Source organism: Esox lucius, chromosome 5 (assembly GCF_011004845.1).
Source record: "Esox lucius isolate fEsoLuc1 chromosome 5, fEsoLuc1.pri, whole genome shotgun sequence".
In the NCBI taxonomy this organism is placed as follows: domain Eukaryota; kingdom Metazoa; phylum Chordata; class Actinopteri; order Esociformes; family Esocidae; genus Esox; species Esox lucius.
Genome location: NC_047573.1, coordinates 33,121,863 through 33,140,269, shown reverse-complemented (window position 1 = coordinate 33,140,269; position 18,407 = coordinate 33,121,863). Strand labels below are relative to the sequence as shown.

Genomic DNA, 18,407 nt, shown 5'->3' with positions numbered 1-18,407 from the left:
GATCTAAGACTTTATCTATATACACAAAATCCCAATTTCTCTCAAATATTGTTCACAAATCTGTCTAAATCTGTGTTAGTGAGCACTTCCCATTTGCTGAGATAATCCATCCACCTCACATGTGAGGCATATGAAGATGCTGATTAGAAAGCATGATTATTGCACAGGTTTGCCTTAGGCTGGCCACAATAAAAACCCACTCTAAAATGTGCAGTTTAACTGTATTGGGTGTGTGTGTGTGTGTGTAAATCTAGCACATATTGGCCAAACAAAAACAAGCGAGGATTGAGGGTTATTTAATAACAGAATCAATTAAAAAGGGTAAATATTGACAGATTTAGAAATATTACTGAGGAATCAGTGACAGATCAAAACAGAGTGAGTATAAAACGATGAGCATGAAGCAGATATCTATTGTGTAAATACACAAATGTGCACCAACTGCTCCAAGAAAACCAGCAGAAGAACAGACTTACTATTAACACCCTTTACATTCTTGGACTTCCTATAGTCATCTTGTGAGAAGGAACAATGTCGTATGGTGAGACTGTCAAGAAGGTAACAGAACGGATGCACCGCTTCCCACTAATCAACATCCAAGGGGTTCCTCTCAGGTGTTACATTGCCAACAACTGGGACTCTATCTGGGCCTTCCGCCCTGATCCATTGGACATTCTTATTGCCACCTATCCCAAAGCAGGTATCTGAAAAAGTTATTGTTTTTCCGTTGCTTTTGTAAATCACAGATGTATAAAGGTATCCTTGTTAAACCAAACTGTATATTGCATTAAGAGGATGATGCAATCTCTTTGTTCAGTCAAATTAGACCATGGGAAAGATAATCTAAATCTAAATTAAATTATTACATTCCAAATGTTATAATCATACTTAAAGTGGTAATCTGTAGTTAAAACAATAACAATGCGGTCACTTTAAGAAATATAGCCACTCCTAGATTATTTTTGAGTTATGAATGCACGGACTAACCATTAGTGAGATCAAGTAACAGTTCCATTGCAGTACAAAAACAAAATATCCCAGGATAAAGTACAGTGGATATAAAAAGTCTACACACCCCTGTTAAAATGGCAGGTTCTTGTGATGTAAAAGAATGAGACAAAGATACATCATGTCAGAAACATTTCCACCTTTAATATGACCTATAACGTGAACATTTCAATTGAAAAACAAACTGAAATCTTTGAGGGAGAATTTTTTTTAACTCACAATAACCTGGTTGCATAAGTGTGCACACCCTTAAACCAATACTTTGTTGAAGCACCTTTTGATTTTATTACAGCACTCAGTCTTTTTTGGTAGGAGTCTATTAGCATGGCACATCTTGACGTGGCAATATTTGCCCACTCTTCTTTGCAAAAGCGCTCCAAATCTGTCAGATTGGAGCGCTGTCACATCTCCTGTGCACCGCCCTCTTCAGATCACCCCACAGATGTTCAATTGGATTCAGGTCTGGGCTCTGGCTGGGCCATTCCAAAACGTTAATCTTCTTCTGGTGAAGCCATGCTTTTGTGGATTTGGATTTGTGCTTTGGGTCAATGTCATGCTGAAAGGTGAACTTTCTTTTCATCTTCAGCTTTCTTACGGACGCCTGAAGGTTTTGTGCAAAAATTACCTTGTATTTGGAACTGTTCATAATTCCCTCCACCCTGACTAAGGCCCCGGTTCCAGCTGAAGAAAAACAGCCCCAAAGCATGATGCTGCCATCACCATGCTTCACTGTGGGTATGGTGCTCTTTGGGTGATGTGCAGTGTTGATATTGCGCCAAACATACCTTTTGGAATTATGGCCAAAAAGTCCAACCTTGGTTTCATCAGACCAAGTTTCCAAAAACTTAATGTTTGTTTTTGGAAACTTCAGCCAGTCTTGGATGTTTTTCTTTGTACAAACCCGATTCCAAAAAAGTTGGGACACAAATTGTGAGTAAAAAAGGAATAGAATAATTTACAAATCTCATAAACTTATATTTAATTCACAATAGAATATAGATAACATATCAAATGTTGAAAGTGAGACATTTTGTAATGTCATTGCAAATATTGGGTCATTTTGGATTTCATGAGAGCTACACATTCCAAAAAAGTTGGGACAGGTAGCAATAAGAGGCCGGAAAAGTTAAATGTACAGATAAGGAACAGCTGGAGGACCAATTTGCAACTTACTATGTCAATTGGCAACATGAATGGGTATAAAAAGAGCCTCTCAGAGTGGCAGTGTATCTCAGAAGTCAAGATGGGCAGAGGATCACCAATTCCCCCAATGCTGCGGCGAAAAATAGTGGAGCAATATCAGAAAGGAGTTTCTCAGAGAAAAATTGCAAAGAGTTTGAAGTTATCATCATCTACAGTTCATAATATCATCCAAAGAGTCAGAGAATCTGGAACAATCTCTGTGCGTAAGGGTCAAGGCCGGAAAACCATACTGGATGCCTGTGATCTTCGGGCCCTCAGACGGCACTGAATCACATACAGGAATGATACTGTAATGGAAATCACAACATGGGCTCAGGAATACTTCCAGAAAACACTGTCGATGAACACAATCCACCTTGCCATTCGCCGTTGCTGGCTAAAGCTCAATAGGTCAAAAAGAAGCTGTATCTAAACAGGATCCAGAAGCGCAGGCATTTTCTCTGGGCCAAGGATCATTTAAAGTGGAAGTGTTCTGTGGTCAGACAAATCAAAACTTGAAGTTAATTTTGGAAAACTGGGACGCCATGTCATCCGGACTAAAGAGGACAAGGACAACCCAAGTTGTTATCAGCGCTCAGTTCAGAAGCCTGCATCTCTGATGGTATGGGGTTGCATGAGTGCGTGTGGCATGGGCATCTGGAAAGGCACCATCAATGCTGACATTTATATCCAAGTTCTAGAACAACATATGCTCCCATCCAGACGTCGTCTCTTTCAGGGAAGACCTTGCATTTTCCAACATGACAATGCCAGACCACATACTGCATCAATTACAATGTCATGGCTGCATAGAAGAAGGACCTGGGTACTGAAATGGCCAGCCTGCAATCCAGATCTTTCACCCATAGAAAACATTTGGCATAAAGAGGAAGGTGCGACAAAGAAGATCTAAGACAGTTGAACTAGAAGCCTGTATTAGACAAGAATGGGACAACATTCCTATTCATAAACTTGAGCAACTTGTCTCCTCAGTCCCCAGACGTTTGCAGTCTGTTATAAAAAGAAGAGGGGGTGCCACACAGTCCCAAACATGGCCTTGTCCCAACTATTTTGAGATGTGTTGATGCCATGAAATTTAAAATCAACTTATTTTTCCCTTAAAGTGATACATTTTCTCAGTTTAAACATTTGATATGTCATCTATGTTGTATTCTGAATAAAATATTGAAATGTGTAACTTCCACATCATTGAAATCTGTTTTTCTTCACAATTGTACAGTGTCCCAACTTTTTTGGAATCAGGTTTGTAAGAAAAGGCTTCCCTCTTGCCACCCTACCCCATAGCCCATTCATATGAAGAATACGGGAGATTGTTGTCACATGTAGCACACAGCCAGTACTTGCCAGAAATTCCTGCAGTTCCTTTAATGTTGCTGTAGGCCTCTTAGAAGCCTCCTTTCTTCTTGTCTTTTCAGCAATTTTGGAGGGACTTCCAGTTCTTGGTAATGTCTCTGTTGTGCTATATTTTCTCCACTTGATGATGACTGTCTTCACTGTGTTCCATGGTATATTTAATGCTTCGGAAATTATTTTGTACCCTTCTCCTGACTAATAGCTTTCAACAATGAGATCCCTCTTTGGAATCTCTCATGGCTTTTACTCTGAGATACAACCAAGAAAATGTCAGGAAAATCCTACTAGCTGAACTTTATTTGTGATTAATCAGAGTCACTTTAAATGATGGCAGGTATGTAATGCTTTTTATTTAACATGAGTTTGAATGTGATTGGTTAATTCTGAACACAGCCACATCCCCAGTTATAAGAGGGTGTGCACACTTATGCAACCAGGTAATTTCTTTTTCTTTTTTTTTTGCCCCTCGAAGATTTCAGTTTGTTTTTCAATTGAATTGTTCACATTATACGTCATATTAAAAGTGGAAAAAGTTCTGACATGATTTATCTTTGTCTCATTCTTTTACATCACAAAAACCTGGCATTTTCACAGGGGTGAGTAGAATTTTTATATCCACTGTATGTTTAAAAAAATATAGGCACAAATAAAAAATATATGTTTTCGGAATGTATGTCAATACATAATACCTCCATGTGGACAGACCGACTTTGCTGCATCTCAGGATATTGTGCATGCTTCAACAACAACAAGTCAAACACTGAATCAAAATCTTAACAGTGCCAGAGTTTCCATGATTACTTGTGGGTATACACTGGGTATAGAAAGTCACCCCCTCTTTCAAAACGTTCACCTTTTGTTGCCATATAGCCTGAAATGAAAACACATAACATCTGACTTTCTCTGGCTTTATTTACACACAGTAATCCTGAATATCCAAGTAAATAAAAGTCTGATATTTAAAAAAAATTAAAACAGTAAAACACCCTATTTGTACCACTCAAACGTTTGACACACCTACTCATTCAAGGGAATTTCTTTATTTTTACTATTTTCCACATTGTAGAATAATAGTGACTATGAATAAAAAAATAAAGAATCATGTAGCAACCAAAAAAGTATTTAACAAATCAAAATATATTTACAATTTAGATTCTTCAAAGTAGAATCCTTTTGCCTTCATTGCATTTTTGCACACTCTCTCAACCAGCATAATGAGGTATTCACCTGGAATGCTTTTCTTGAAGTTTCAACATATGCTGAACACTTGTTGACTGCTTTTCCTTCATTCTGCAGTCCAACTTTTCCCAAACCATCTCAAACCATCTTGGGTTGAGGTTGGGTAATTGTGGTTGCTAGGTCATGTGAGGAATCACCATCACTCTCCTTCTTGGTCAAATAGACCTTACACAGCCTGGATGTGTGTTTTGTTAAAAAGCAAATGATAGTCCCACTAAGTACAAACCAGATGGGATGATATATTGCTATGGAATACTGTGGTTGCCGAGCTGTTTGATTGTGCCTTGAATTCTAAATGAATCACAGACAGTGTCACCAGTAAAGAACCCCCACATCATCCCACACACCGTCACACCTGCTCCTCCATGTTCACCATGTGTCTCACATAGACACAGTTGGGTGTGTTAGAAATCGGCCGTTTCGTATAGTGGTTGTAATAATTATGGCAAACCTGTTTGTCAAGGGAGAGAGTAATTCAATTATTTATTGCAGCATTAGATAGTCTTGTTCATGAGGTTACGGACCTGGTCTTCCTTACACAACCTCAATCTCATCTCACTCTATCTCTTCTCACTGTAATGTTGGTTACAAGCTGATATATACATTGAAGGGTGTGTCAACCTAGCAAAGATCAGGTTTCCAAGACAGTAACCCCCATGCCAAATGGTCAATGTTAACATTCCTGGGGTTATCAGAGCGCAACCTACAGAGAAATAATCTAAACAGTGAGGTTTCTGTTGTTTTCATCATTTAGGCACATCCACTTACAATGAAACGCACATTCATGTTGTAATTGTTAATGCTCAGATTCCACAGGTAGAACCAAACATTTTACGTTTGGAATCAAAGGACAGATTTCCACTTTTGAAAAATCTACAATATGAAATATATTTGAATTTGTTCAACACCTTTTGTGGTTACTGCATGATTCCATGTGTTATTTCATTGTTTTGTGGAGTATATAGTAATAGTAAAAAATATATATATATAATTAAAAGATTCAGAGAATCCGGAGAAATCTCTGTATGCAAGGGACAAAACCGAAAACCAATACTGGATTGCTGTGATCTTCTGGCCCTCAAGTGGCACTGCATTAAAAACAGACACGATTCTGTAGTGAAAATCATTGCATGGGCTCAGGAACACTTCCGAGAACCATTGTCTGTGAACACAGTATGTCGGTGCAGCCACAAATCCTAGTTAAATTTCTAACAAACAAAGAAGGAACCAGAACCAGAAAGTGCTGCTGCCTCCTCTGGGCCGGAGCTTATTTAAGATGGACAAAGGCGAAGAGGTAAACTGTAGTCAGACAAATCAAAATATAAAATAATTTTTGCAAATCATGGACCGCGTCCTCCAGACTAAAGAGGAGAGGCCACCTGGCTTCTGATCAGCGCACATTTCAAAAGCCAGCATCCGTGATGGTATGGGGGTGCATTAGTGCGCATGGCATTTATGACTTGCACATCTGTGAAGGCACCATTAATGCTGAATAATATATACAGGATTGGGAGCAACATATGCTGCCATCCAGACAGCGCTTTAATGAGGGAAGGCCTTGCATATTTCAGCAAGACAATGCCGGACCACGTTCGGCACGTATTACAATAGCATGGCTCTGTAGTAAAAGAGTCTGGGTGCTGAACTGGCCTGCCTGCAGTCCAGACTTGTCCCCCATTGAAAACATTTGGCACATTATGGAATGAAAAATACAACAAAGGATACCCCAAACTACTGAGCAGCTGAAATCTTATATCAACCATGAACCATTTTCAAAACTCCAGCAATTGGTCTCCTCAGTTCCCAAAGGCTTACAGAGTATTGTTAAAAGAAGAGCTGATGCAACACAGTGGTGAATATGCCTCTGAACCTACTTTTTTGAAATGGGCATGTATTCCCCCGCCCCAATCCTTTTTTCAGTTTCAACATTTGATATGTTGTCTTTGTACTATTTTCAATTAAACATAGGGATAAATGATTTGCACATCATTGCATTCTGTTTTTATTTGCATTTTATGCAGCGTCCCAACCTTTTTGTAATACAAACATACTATCAACCACTGGAGCATCTTGCCCGCAACATACTAACTTAACATATTACTACATTTGGAACTATTTTCAATAGTATGGTGCAGTGTTTCAAAACTCTTAGTAAAAGACTCCAAATAGATCATACTTGTAAATTATTAAATCTTGCATTGAAAACAACAAATTTTGCTTTCATTTGTTTAGTAAACATCTTTCACCACAAGATCAGTCATCAAAACATAACACAGTGCAATTCTTTCAGTTAAGTCATCCGTTAACAATCCGTTAGTCCAAGATCAAACAATGTAAGACACGTGTTGCTAAAGGTAATCTGTTACACTGTTTTCACATATTTCAAATAAATTCTATTATTTCGATCACATCAATATTGTGATCAATGTAGACCTTTTCTACAATCATTGACGCAAAAAAGTTACTTTTACGGCCACATTTTTTGTCCAATCAATAACAAATACTATCAGAAATTTTAAATAATAATGTCAATATTGTGCACACTACAATATTTTGTGTAAATTCTGCCTTTGACTTTTGGCCTTGATATCTTGTTCACGTCACAATTAATATCTTTATTTTCATGCACTGCAGGAATGTTTTTTTCCCACAAATTCAAACCAAACGTTGGTCATTAGTGATTATCTATGAGCTGGTAGAGGGTGACATGGGGATGGCAGTCATAGATCTTTCAACTCCATAATGAAAAGGAGATCTGTGGCCAGATCTAAGGTCAGGAAACAGGGATTGGCCCATAACCATTCCTGAATCACCTCTGAATGGTGGAACCTAACATTATCACACACAATATTATTGAGGAACTCAAGGAGGTATGCAGCCACAGCACTGTAAGACCCAAGAAGTGGCTTATCTCTTACCAGCCCATTTTCAGATATGAATATGTTTCCCCCACGTTGTCCCGGCACATGGGCAGTTGCTCATTTATCAATGATATTGTGCTGACACTGTTACGTTTTGGCTCAGTAGAAGCCTGCTTTATCAACCAAGATGTACTTGTGATGGTTCACAGCAGTTCAGTTTGTAGTTTTGACCCTGTTCATGGTCTCTCTTATTCTTTTGCCTTGCTGTCTATCCTGCCCAATGATGGATGACACTGTGTTCACATGGTTATATGGTTACCAGTTGTGGAATATTTTAGATGGCGATCATGTCCTGTTTATGACAGTATTGTATTGTACATAGGCCTTATTGTACAGTGGTATTTTGTGGCTCACACTATCAACATAAAGGTTGTAGGTTTGAATCCTGCTGTGGTCACATACAAATCTATGGCCTTAGGGTGGTGATTCTGTCATTTTCATTCTGAACATTGTAAGCAAAACTATGTGGTATCTGGCATCAAGACAGTAGCAGCAGATCCTTTAAGTCCTGTAAGTTGCGAGGTGGGGCCTCCATGGATCTAGGCTATTTGGAGGCCAATTTAACACCTCAAACTCGTTGTTGTTTTCCTCAAACCATTCCTGAAGCATCACAGCCTCCGCCGCCTTGTCTCCTCCTCTTGCCACATGTTCTCCAGGGAAGCAACACACACGCACCCAGCCATCCTCGTGATGTAAAAGAAAACGTGATTCATCAGGCCAGGCCACCTCTTTCCATTGCTCCGTGGTCCAGTTCTGATGCTCACGTGCCCGTTGTAGGCGCTTTCAGCAATGGACAGGGCTCAGCATGGGCACCCTGATTGGTCTGCAGCTACGCAGCCCCATGCGCAACAAACTGCGATGCACTGTATGTTTTTTTTCACCTTTCTATCAGTACCAGCATTAACTTTTTCAACAATTTGAGCTCATCTGTTGGATTAGACCACATGGGCCAGCCTTTGCTCCCCACGTGCATCATTGAGCCTTGGCTGCCCATGACCCTGTTGCCGGTTCATCGCTTAGCCTTCCTTGGACCACTTTTGATAGGTACTGACCACTGCAGACCGGGAACACCCCACAAGGGCTGCAGTTTTGGAAATGTTCTGACCCAGTCGTCTAGTCATCACAATTTGGCTCTTGTCAAAGTCGCTCAGATCCTTACGCTTGGCCATTTTTCCTGCTTCTAACACATCAACTTTGAGGACAGAATGTTCACTTGCTGCCTAATATATCCCACCCACTGACAGGTGCCATGATAACAAGATTATCAGTGTTATTCACTTCACCTGTCAGTGGTCATAATGTTATGGCTTGTCTGTGGTACACACACATTTAACCCTTTCCCCTTCCCACCCACCGGACCAGCATATCAAAATACATTTATATATATAATGATTCATCAAGAAATGAATTCCATATGTTAATGTTGTCTGGTTTTGCACCATGCAGTCGAGAAATTGATTGCTCAAGTTGAGCTATATCTATGAAGGAAGAGATCCATTGCTGCTGGGGCTCCAGTTGAGCTATATCTATGAAGGAAGAGATCCATTGCTGCTGGGGCTCCGGTTGAGCTATATCTATGAAGGAAGAGATCCATTGCTGCTGGGGCTCCAGTTGAGCTATATCTATGAAGGAAGAGATCCATTGCTGCTGGGGCTCCAGTTGAGCTATATCTATGAAGGAAGAGATCCATTGCTGCTGGGGCTCCAGTTGAGCTATATCTATGAAGGAAGAGATCCATTGCTGCTGGGGCTCCGGTTGAGCTATATCTATGAAGGAAGAGATCCATTAAGCAAGATTACATAGGGTAGATTTGGGATAAATTTAGTCAAGATACTAATCAATGAAGATGAAACAAAGCACCAAAAGGACAAAACACTCCAGACATTTATCCCAATGTCCAGGAATACCCTGTGTGCAGAGCATACAAGCAGAGGTTGTTTTTATATTCATCTGAAATAGTTTTGGGGGAGTTGGGTAAGTCGTGTACAAAATAATAGTGTGTCATTTGATGATTTGGGTTTCTTGTTGATAATGTAACGTTGGACCAGACTGTATTCCAATTAATGTTTACTGTTGGTATGACTTCATTCCAATTTAAATGAATTGGTAGTCATTGAAGTGTTAATTTAAGTAAATATATATATATATAATGTTGAGACTAAACCTTCACTCATCCTTGATGTCATAATCTAGTGGATTGGATGATATTCTAACTCTGAATCCCAGGGGACTTCATAAGCACGTAGAGCAGAACCAAGTTGCAAATAGAAAAAAAAGAAGAACCAGGTAGATTACATTCTTTAAGTCTTGAAATGTACGTAGGTATCCAAAAGTTTGGATACCTACCCATTCAAAGCTATTCCTTTTTCCTTTACTATTTTCAATCAGGTGTGTGAGTGCTAGGGCAAAACAAAAACGTGAATCCCTTGGGGTCCGCAGGACCAGGACTGGAATATCTGGGTTATGGTCTTCACCACTCCTGAAAACTTGAAAATATGTCATTTGTTTAATCTGTCTACAGTGAGGTTTTCCTGAAAGGATGTTGTCCCCACCAAGGTGGTAAAAAAAAAGAAAAGTTTAACAATAATTTGAAACCATTTGCTATTTGTGAATTTAAAGACTTCAGGAATTTAAAATCTTGATTTATTTAAATGATTATGATTTTTGTTTAACTGATCATAAGGGAGTATAAGTAAAACAAAATAAAATCAAATGAATGTGCAAGGAAGTTACAAATAAAACGGACACTTTTGTTAAACCAATTGGCATAATATTCCATTCGGAAGATTATGCGGGCAATGTACACCAGGGGTAGGGGGGGCATATTAACATTAAAAAAAGAAATGTCGCCATTTATTGTCCTTTATAGTTTGCGATCCCTAACCATGGCCATCACCACAAAAACAAGTATTTCCCACATTTTAAATATGCTTATTTTGGAAGTAATTAACACATTAAACACATTAATCTTATGGAGTGTCTAATCCAATTTTACACTAACCTGTTCTATTTAGATATCAGATTAATGTCAAAAGAAAAACCTGTTTACATAGTAAACTCCAAATTTTTTTGGAAATACTAACCTTTTACTAACAAATGCTTAACATTTTTGGGGATCTGTATTTTTTGGATTTAAATTATATTAATGAATATGGGTTTCAAGTTTAGACAGTCAGTTGAACCATATTGGAAGAACCATTCAAGCCTCATTTTGCACATAGTCCTCCAATTTCAGAGTTCCCAAAGTATTTGGACTCACAGCTCTTATTAGGCAGATGTGTTTCTTTGCATTATTAGTACATACATAAGAAATATGTCAATGTGTTGTCTTGGTTTTGCAAGTTGAAGTCTGATACTATGGGGACCATAGTAGTGTCAATGCAAGTCAAGCTGGCCATCAAGAGGCAGATAAATCACAGTAACGCAATCCGAGACTGATAGAGCCTGTCCAATTTTGATCCATGAACATAAAACTGCAAGACGGGTGAACCTTTATTAGCATGAGTCGAAGATGTTGATCATCTATATTTCTTATATATTCTCCAAATGCCTTTGTCTTTAACAACATATCTATATTAGACCAAACTTTCAGCATGTCCCCTCCACTATCTGTCTGTCTTCCAATAACGTAAGGGTATTCTATATCCTAACCTTATGTGGCCTAGTATAGTGTCCTCTCTTGAGTTCTTGGCTCCACACACTTATCAGGGTGTCTGGGGCCCCTCAATAATCGATACCAGCTGTTTGCTTTATGGTACCTCATATAGCACAAGATAGCAAAGTACCATTCCTCTGTGTTGTGTTTTTTGTTCAGGGTAAGTCAGCCCTTATGTGCTGTGTGAAGATTCTCATGCCCATAATCTCTCAAGAACCAAATAAAACATTACCATGCCAAAATCAAAAATAAAGCTCTGGTGATCTCAGCATTGTCAAAAAACCTGGTAGATAAAGGAAGACCACTGTGCACTGTCAACAATAAAGAAAAAAAAAACAAGAGGTAGTTACAGATTTGTCAAAGACAGCAAAATGCAGTGGATTACACAAGCAGAACTTCAGAAGATGCTTTAAATAATGTTGGAATAGTATCAATGAATCATGTTTGTATAGTGTCTATTAATTAATAGCATGTATTAATGATTAACTCAAATTAACCAGAATGGAAAGATTGCCAAGAGGCCCCGGTGCACAACTGAAAAAGAGACTGGTGTTTTGTGGGTACTATTTAATGAAGCTGCCAGTTGAGGACCTGTAAGGCATCTGTTTCTCTAATTAGACACTCAAATGTATTTTGTCCACTAGCTCAGTTGTGCACTGGGCCCTCTTACCCCTCTTACTACTCTGGTTAGAGCCAGTTTGGGCTGTTCTGTGAAGGGAGTACTATATATCATTGTATGAGACCTTCAGTTTCTCTGCAATTTCTCGCATGGAATAGCCTTCATTTCTCAGAACAAGACAAAACTGACAACTTTCAGAAGAAAGTTATTTGTTTCTGGCAATTTTCAGCATGTAATAGAATCCACAAACGCTGATGCTTAAGATACTGAGCTAGTGAAAAGAAGGCCAGTTTTATTGCTTCATTAATCAGCACAACAGTTTTCAGTGGTGCTAAAATAATAGCAAAAGGGTTTTCTAAACGTCAATTAACCTTTTAAAATTATAAACTTGGATTAGCAAACACAACCATTGGAACACAGGGGTGATGGTTGCTTATAATGGACCTCTGTAATGCTTATGTAGATATTCCATTGAAAATCAGCCGTTTCCAGCTACAATAGTCATTTAAAACATTAACAGTATCTAGACTGCATTTCTGATCAATGTTGTGTTATTTTAAGGGACAGGAAATGAGGTTTCTTTCAAAAACAAGGACATTTCTAAGTGACCCCAAACTTTTGAATGGTAGAGTACAGTATATGTATTCTATTGTTCACTAGTGTGTGGGGTCCATTGAACAGCTGGAATACAAACCACTCAAAAGAAAGATTATTATTTCAAGTCAATTCTCTGTGGTTGTCAGTGCACAGCTAAATTGATTTTGTCCATGTGTGTTTTGGGCAACCATTTCTGTTCCATAGGAACAACATGGGTACAGGAGATTGTGGATCTGCTACGCCACAATGGAGATGTAGAGGCAACAAGGACAGCGCCGACCCAGGAACGATTCCCCTTCCTGGAGATCCACTACCCCCCACCTATCCCCTCTGGTACGGAACGCGTGTTTCCACATTCTACAAGCTGTTTGCAACTCAATGTGTATCCTGGCAGACGTGGGTCAAATAGCTAATCCAAATCCATGGATATATAAAAATGTTCATAGGGACAGTTTTGTGGACACAGATTGAACATAGTCCAGGATAAAAAAAAATCAAGCTCAAGAGTTATCCATTGACTTATATTTTTCCCCCATGGCTAGGCTTAATCTGTTTCAGGGAAACTAGCCCCTAATGTGGAGTTTGCTGCATTATTTATATTCAAACCTGGGTTTCTGATCTTTTAAAAATGTATTTGGTTGCACTTTATTTTGAGGGTTCCAATTTCCATCTGTAGATGTTCTATAGATAATAATACAACAGTGTTTACAAAAAAATTGGGACACTGCATAAAATTTAAATACAAACAGAATGCAGTGATGTGCAAATCATTTCAACCTTATATTCAGTAGAAAATAGTACAAAGACCACATATCAAATGTTGAAACTGAGACATTTTATTGTATCTTGAAAAATATATGCCCACTTTGAATTTGCTGCCACCAACATGTTTCAAAAACATTAGGACAGAGGTAACAAAAACTGGAAAAGTTGTGTAATGCTAAACAACTAAACCTGATGGAATATCACACAACTAATTAGGTCAGTTGGCAACAGGTCAGTAACATGATTGGGTATTAAAAGATCATTCCAGAGAGGATGGGTCTGTCAGAAGTGAGGATGGGGAGGGGTTCACCACTCTATTAAAGACTGCTTGGGCAAATAGTGCAAAAATTAAAGAATAATGTTTCCCAATGTAAAGACTTTGGGGAGCTCATCATCTACGGTATGTTTAAAAGATTAAGAGAATACAGAGATATTTCTGAATGCAAGGGACAATGTAAAAAAAACAATGTTGGATGGCTTTGATCTTCGGGCCCTCAGGCAAGTCTGCATTAAAAACGGACACGATTCTGTAGTGGACATCACTGCATGGGCTCAAGAACACTTCTGAAAGCCATTGTCTGTGAACACAATATGCCATTGCATCCACAAATGCAAGTTAAAACTCTACCATGCAGAACCACCACTGCCTTCTCCTCTCTTGGAGGCCTTCTTCTCACTGCCTTCTCCTCCCTTGGAGGCCCCTTAGATCGTCAGATCAGTTCCTTTTAGCCATTCTGCAGTAATGGATGAATACAATAGGTGATTGTGCCTTTTTGGTTGTGGCTCCTAGTCTGTGGAATAAACTGCCCATTACTATTAGGTCATCCCCCACAACTGAGACATTTAAGTCTTGTCTTAAAACTTATTTTTATTATTTGGCGTTCGAGTCAGTTTATGGACATTCATGCTTAACTGTCTTGTTTGTTTCTTGTTTCTATTTATTGTTGTATGTTTTGATAGATTGCATAACCTTTTACAGCACTTTGTTCAGCATATAAATAAATTGACTTGACTTGACACAGTGGTAAATATGCCCCTGTCCCAACTTTTTGAAACGTGTTGTTGGCATCAAAATCAAAGCGGGCATATATTTTTCCAAAAACAATAACATTTCTCAGTTTCAAATTGTAATGTGTCGTCTTTGTACTATTTTCAATTAAATACAGTGATTAAACAATTTGCACATAATTTGCAATCTGGTTTTATTTACATTTTACGCAGTGTCTCACCTTTTTTGGAAAGGGTGTTGTAATAGAGACACTTATTGGATATATTTGAAAAATCTGTTGCGTGTAGATACAAATTGGGGTATTTGTCTAGGCATTTTGGGCTAGTTTTGAGCCATCATTTTTCTTGCATTTATTTGTGGACCTGGCAACCCGGAGCAATGCTTGTGTTTAGACCACTGTGTCACTCGATGGGTCCTGAATTTCAACCATTCAATTTGGCCCTTTCATCCTTGACTTACCTTATTGTGTTTCCTAGGTTTGAGCCGGCTTGAAAAGATGAACCCCCCAAGGGTCATCAAGACTCATTTGCCAATCCATTTGGTGCCTGAAGGGTTCTGGGAAAATAAATGCAAGGTAAGTTGGAGTAAGACCCCTAATACAATTTTCATACTACGGAGCTGTGCTGAACTGTGCCGAGCTATTGTACTGGACAGTGTTGGGGACAATTTAGTGTTAGGATTACAGTTAACAAAGATTAACCAAGATCACTGAAAAGAAGGTTGGTGTCATCTATTTCCAAGAGTACAAGCCTGTGTGTAACGAGCAATAACAATTTTACACCCACTTCTTTGGAAACAAATGCTTCTTGCTCCTTGATTGTTGGCAAACTGATTGTTACTGAACTACTATATTTAGCCCCCCAGTTTAATGGCAGATGGGAATAATGGCAGACAGGAAGGGCGGGCAGCAGACTACGAAGCAGGTTGAGAGCGACAAAAGGCTAGCCAACTTCCTGTCCAGTCCACTCGACTGGCAGGACTCTGGGCGACTCATTGCCGTCGTTGCCGCGTTCGTCGCTTGCCTGGATCCAGGCTGGTCCTCCAGCGGGTGATGGGTCCTCCTCTGAATCAGAATCTGGCCATCCAAGGAGTATTCCCTACCGTCCATCACTGCTGTATCCTTTGGAAGGGGTGCTGTCATTCTGTCACATCTTAATGGTGGTTGCAGCAGGACACAAGCTCAGAGGTTCAGGGTATTTAATCCGACACTTACTAAACATACAATGCTCTTGAGATACGTAACAGAACGTATCAGCACAATGACCAAACACAGATAAGACAATTACAGACAAGAAACACTTGGTCAGGAGGAACTTAAATAGAGACACAATGAGGGGGCAAACAAGACACAGGTGGAAACAATATTACAAAAGGACAAGCTACGTTTGAAATCAAAGGACACAAAACCAAACACAATAGGCCACGTTCACAAACACTTATACACATCAAACAACGGCTGAATTTATTCTACTGAATCCTAAGTAGGATTTCTATTGAAAACAAAGTTTGAAAAAAGAAAAGAAAAGGCATCTAAAGAAAAAATCTGACACTGTTTGATGTGTATTTGTCAATCAATGAACAGGTTATTGATTTTCATAACTTTAATTGCACTATTACAGATTTCAGGAATTTCTACTAAATCCTAAATACAATTTCTGTTGAAAACAAAGGTTGTAAAAGTATGCCAGGCATTTATAGAATGAATCAGGTGTTGTTTGATGTGTATTTGTCAATCAGTGAATAAGTTATAGATTTTCAAAGCTGTAAATGGCTGTTGGTGAATGTCTGTTGAATGCCTGTTCAGACATATGTTTGTTGAACGCTATATGTTTAACAAGAGAGGTATAACTAGCCTCATTAACGTTTGCTAGGCCATTGTTGCAGTTGGTTGAAATTGGCTGTTTCGTCTAGTGGTTGAAATAATTATCGAATACCCAGTTTTCAAGTAAATCAATTACTTATTGCAGCATTTGATTAGCTTATGCTGTTACAGGCTCAATCTCTTCTCTTCTCACTGTAATGTTTGTTACAAGCTGATATATACATTGAGGGGTGTGTCTACCTAGCAAAGATCAGGTTTCCAAGACAGTAACCCCCATGCCAAATGATCAATGTAAAAATTTTTGGGGTAAGTAGAGCGCAGCCTACAGAGAGATAATCTAAACAGAGAGGTTTCTGTTGTTCTCATTATCTAGGCACATTCAATTCCAATTAAACGTACATACATATTGTAATTGTTAACGCTCAGACTCCACACAAGGATTACATATAGATATGATTGCAAATACAATAAATATGCGGTTAGCGCATCCAATAGAACTGCAACTATCTGGCATTTAGTATAACTAGTATACGTATAACTAGTATAAGTATTACCATATGCCGAAACGCTACGTGAAAACTTTCAATTGCACAAAATGTTTATGAGCATGAAACAACTTCCATTCAATGTTGGCCGTGTGGAAGAGATATTACTAAATAACGTTTTTGTCATAATTTTATTTTCTCAAATAGCAATACTGTGTAGACTGGGCTACAAAGGTAAACTACATTTGTAAGCTACTAATGTAGCTGGGCTACAAATGTAAGCTACATTTTGGCAAGTAAGCTACTTGCCAAAATTTTCCCAGAGGCTTATGAACGAAAAAGAAATATTCCCTACCATACAGCCACTTAATTGATGAAGTACATCCCCTGAGCTAGCAAGCTAATGGCTACACTGAAAATAAATGTGTCCCTCTTAATATAATTTTTTTTTCTGTACTACTAGCATAAAAACAAGCAAAAATGACTAGTATACATCTGTAGCTAATGTTTATGTTAATGTGTAGAATTATATTTTTCTACAAAATGAGAGTGACTGAAATATTCCCCATTGTAACTTTCTCGCTGGTCCGCCTGTCAGTTTACATTGACTTGTAATCTCCTTATACTGGCTTTAGACACTTGGTGTACTATCCTTAGAACCCTAAACCAGCCTGGACTAGCTTGTACTAGACTTGTTCAGATTTGAGATCTCCCCATAGTGGCTCGATGATATTAAGGTCAGGAGACAGTGATGGCCACTCCAGAATCTTCACCTTTTTCTGCTTTAACCACTGGTGGGTCAACTTGGCCTTGTGCTTAGGGTCATTGTCGTGCTGGAAAATCCTAGAGCGTCCCATTCACAGCTTTCATGCAGAATAATATAAATTGTCTGCCAGTATTTTCTGATAACATTCATCTTGCCATCAATTTTCACAAGATTCCCTGTGCTTTTAAAGCTTACACATCCCCAAAACATCAGTGAGCCACCACCATGCTTCACAGTGGGGATGGTATTCTATTCACTATAAGCCTTGTTGACCCCTCTCCAAACATAGCGCTTATGGTTGTGAACACAAAGCTCTATTTTGGTTTCGTCACTCCACATCCCCCGGGTAGGGCCACAGTGTCGCAGGACCCCCCCGTCTCAGTTCCAAGGTGTTACGCTGCTATATTATTGTGCTGGGGGATATGAGGAATGCACTTTCTAACTTTTCTCATTCTCCTCCAGTTTAACATTTTAGGAAGAGATGAGGTCCTGGTCCACACCTGCGGAATACCTGGTTTGGGGGGCCCGTTGCTGTCCCTGTCCTTGTCCACCTGGTCATACTTTTGACCTAGTCTAGAAACAAATAGACTCTGGATTTAGCCCAGATAATTGTTTTTATTATTCTAATTGGACTCTTAATATCTCACCCGGCACAGCCAGAAGAGGACTGGTCACCCCTCTGAGCCTGGGTCCGCTCTAGGTTTCTTCCTAAACTTCGGCCTTCTTAGGGAGTTTTAGGGAGCCACTGAAATCCAACACTACTGTTGTTTGCTCCTTGGGGTTTAAGGCTGGGTGTCTCTGTAAAGCACTTTGTGACAACTGCTGTTGTAAAAAGGGCTTTATAAATTCATTTGATTGATTGATTGATTGACATTACTCTGTGCCAGAAGCTGTGAGGCGTGTCAAGGTGTTGCTGGGCATATTGTAACTGGGCTTTTTTGTGGCATTGGCGCAGTTAAGGCTTC

At 39.1% G+C, this 18,407-nt stretch overlaps 1 protein-coding gene across 1 annotated transcript in view; it reads left to right on the top strand.

The window, feature by feature from the left end:
- Nucleotides 1–431: 431 nt before the first annotated feature.
- LOC105024381 (sulfotransferase family cytosolic 1B member 1) overlaps nt 432–18,407 on the top strand; it is a 37,424-nt gene continuing 19,448 nt past the window's right edge. Inside the window, exons 1-3 of the mRNA XM_010894308.3 lie at nt 432–700; nt 12,800–12,928; nt 14,846–14,943. Coding sequence (XP_010892610.1) covers nt 532–700; nt 12,800–12,928; nt 14,846–14,943 — 396 coding nt within the window. The 5' untranslated portion in view covers nt 432–531. The remainder of the gene's footprint in view (nt 701–12,799; nt 12,929–14,845; nt 14,944–18,407) is intronic.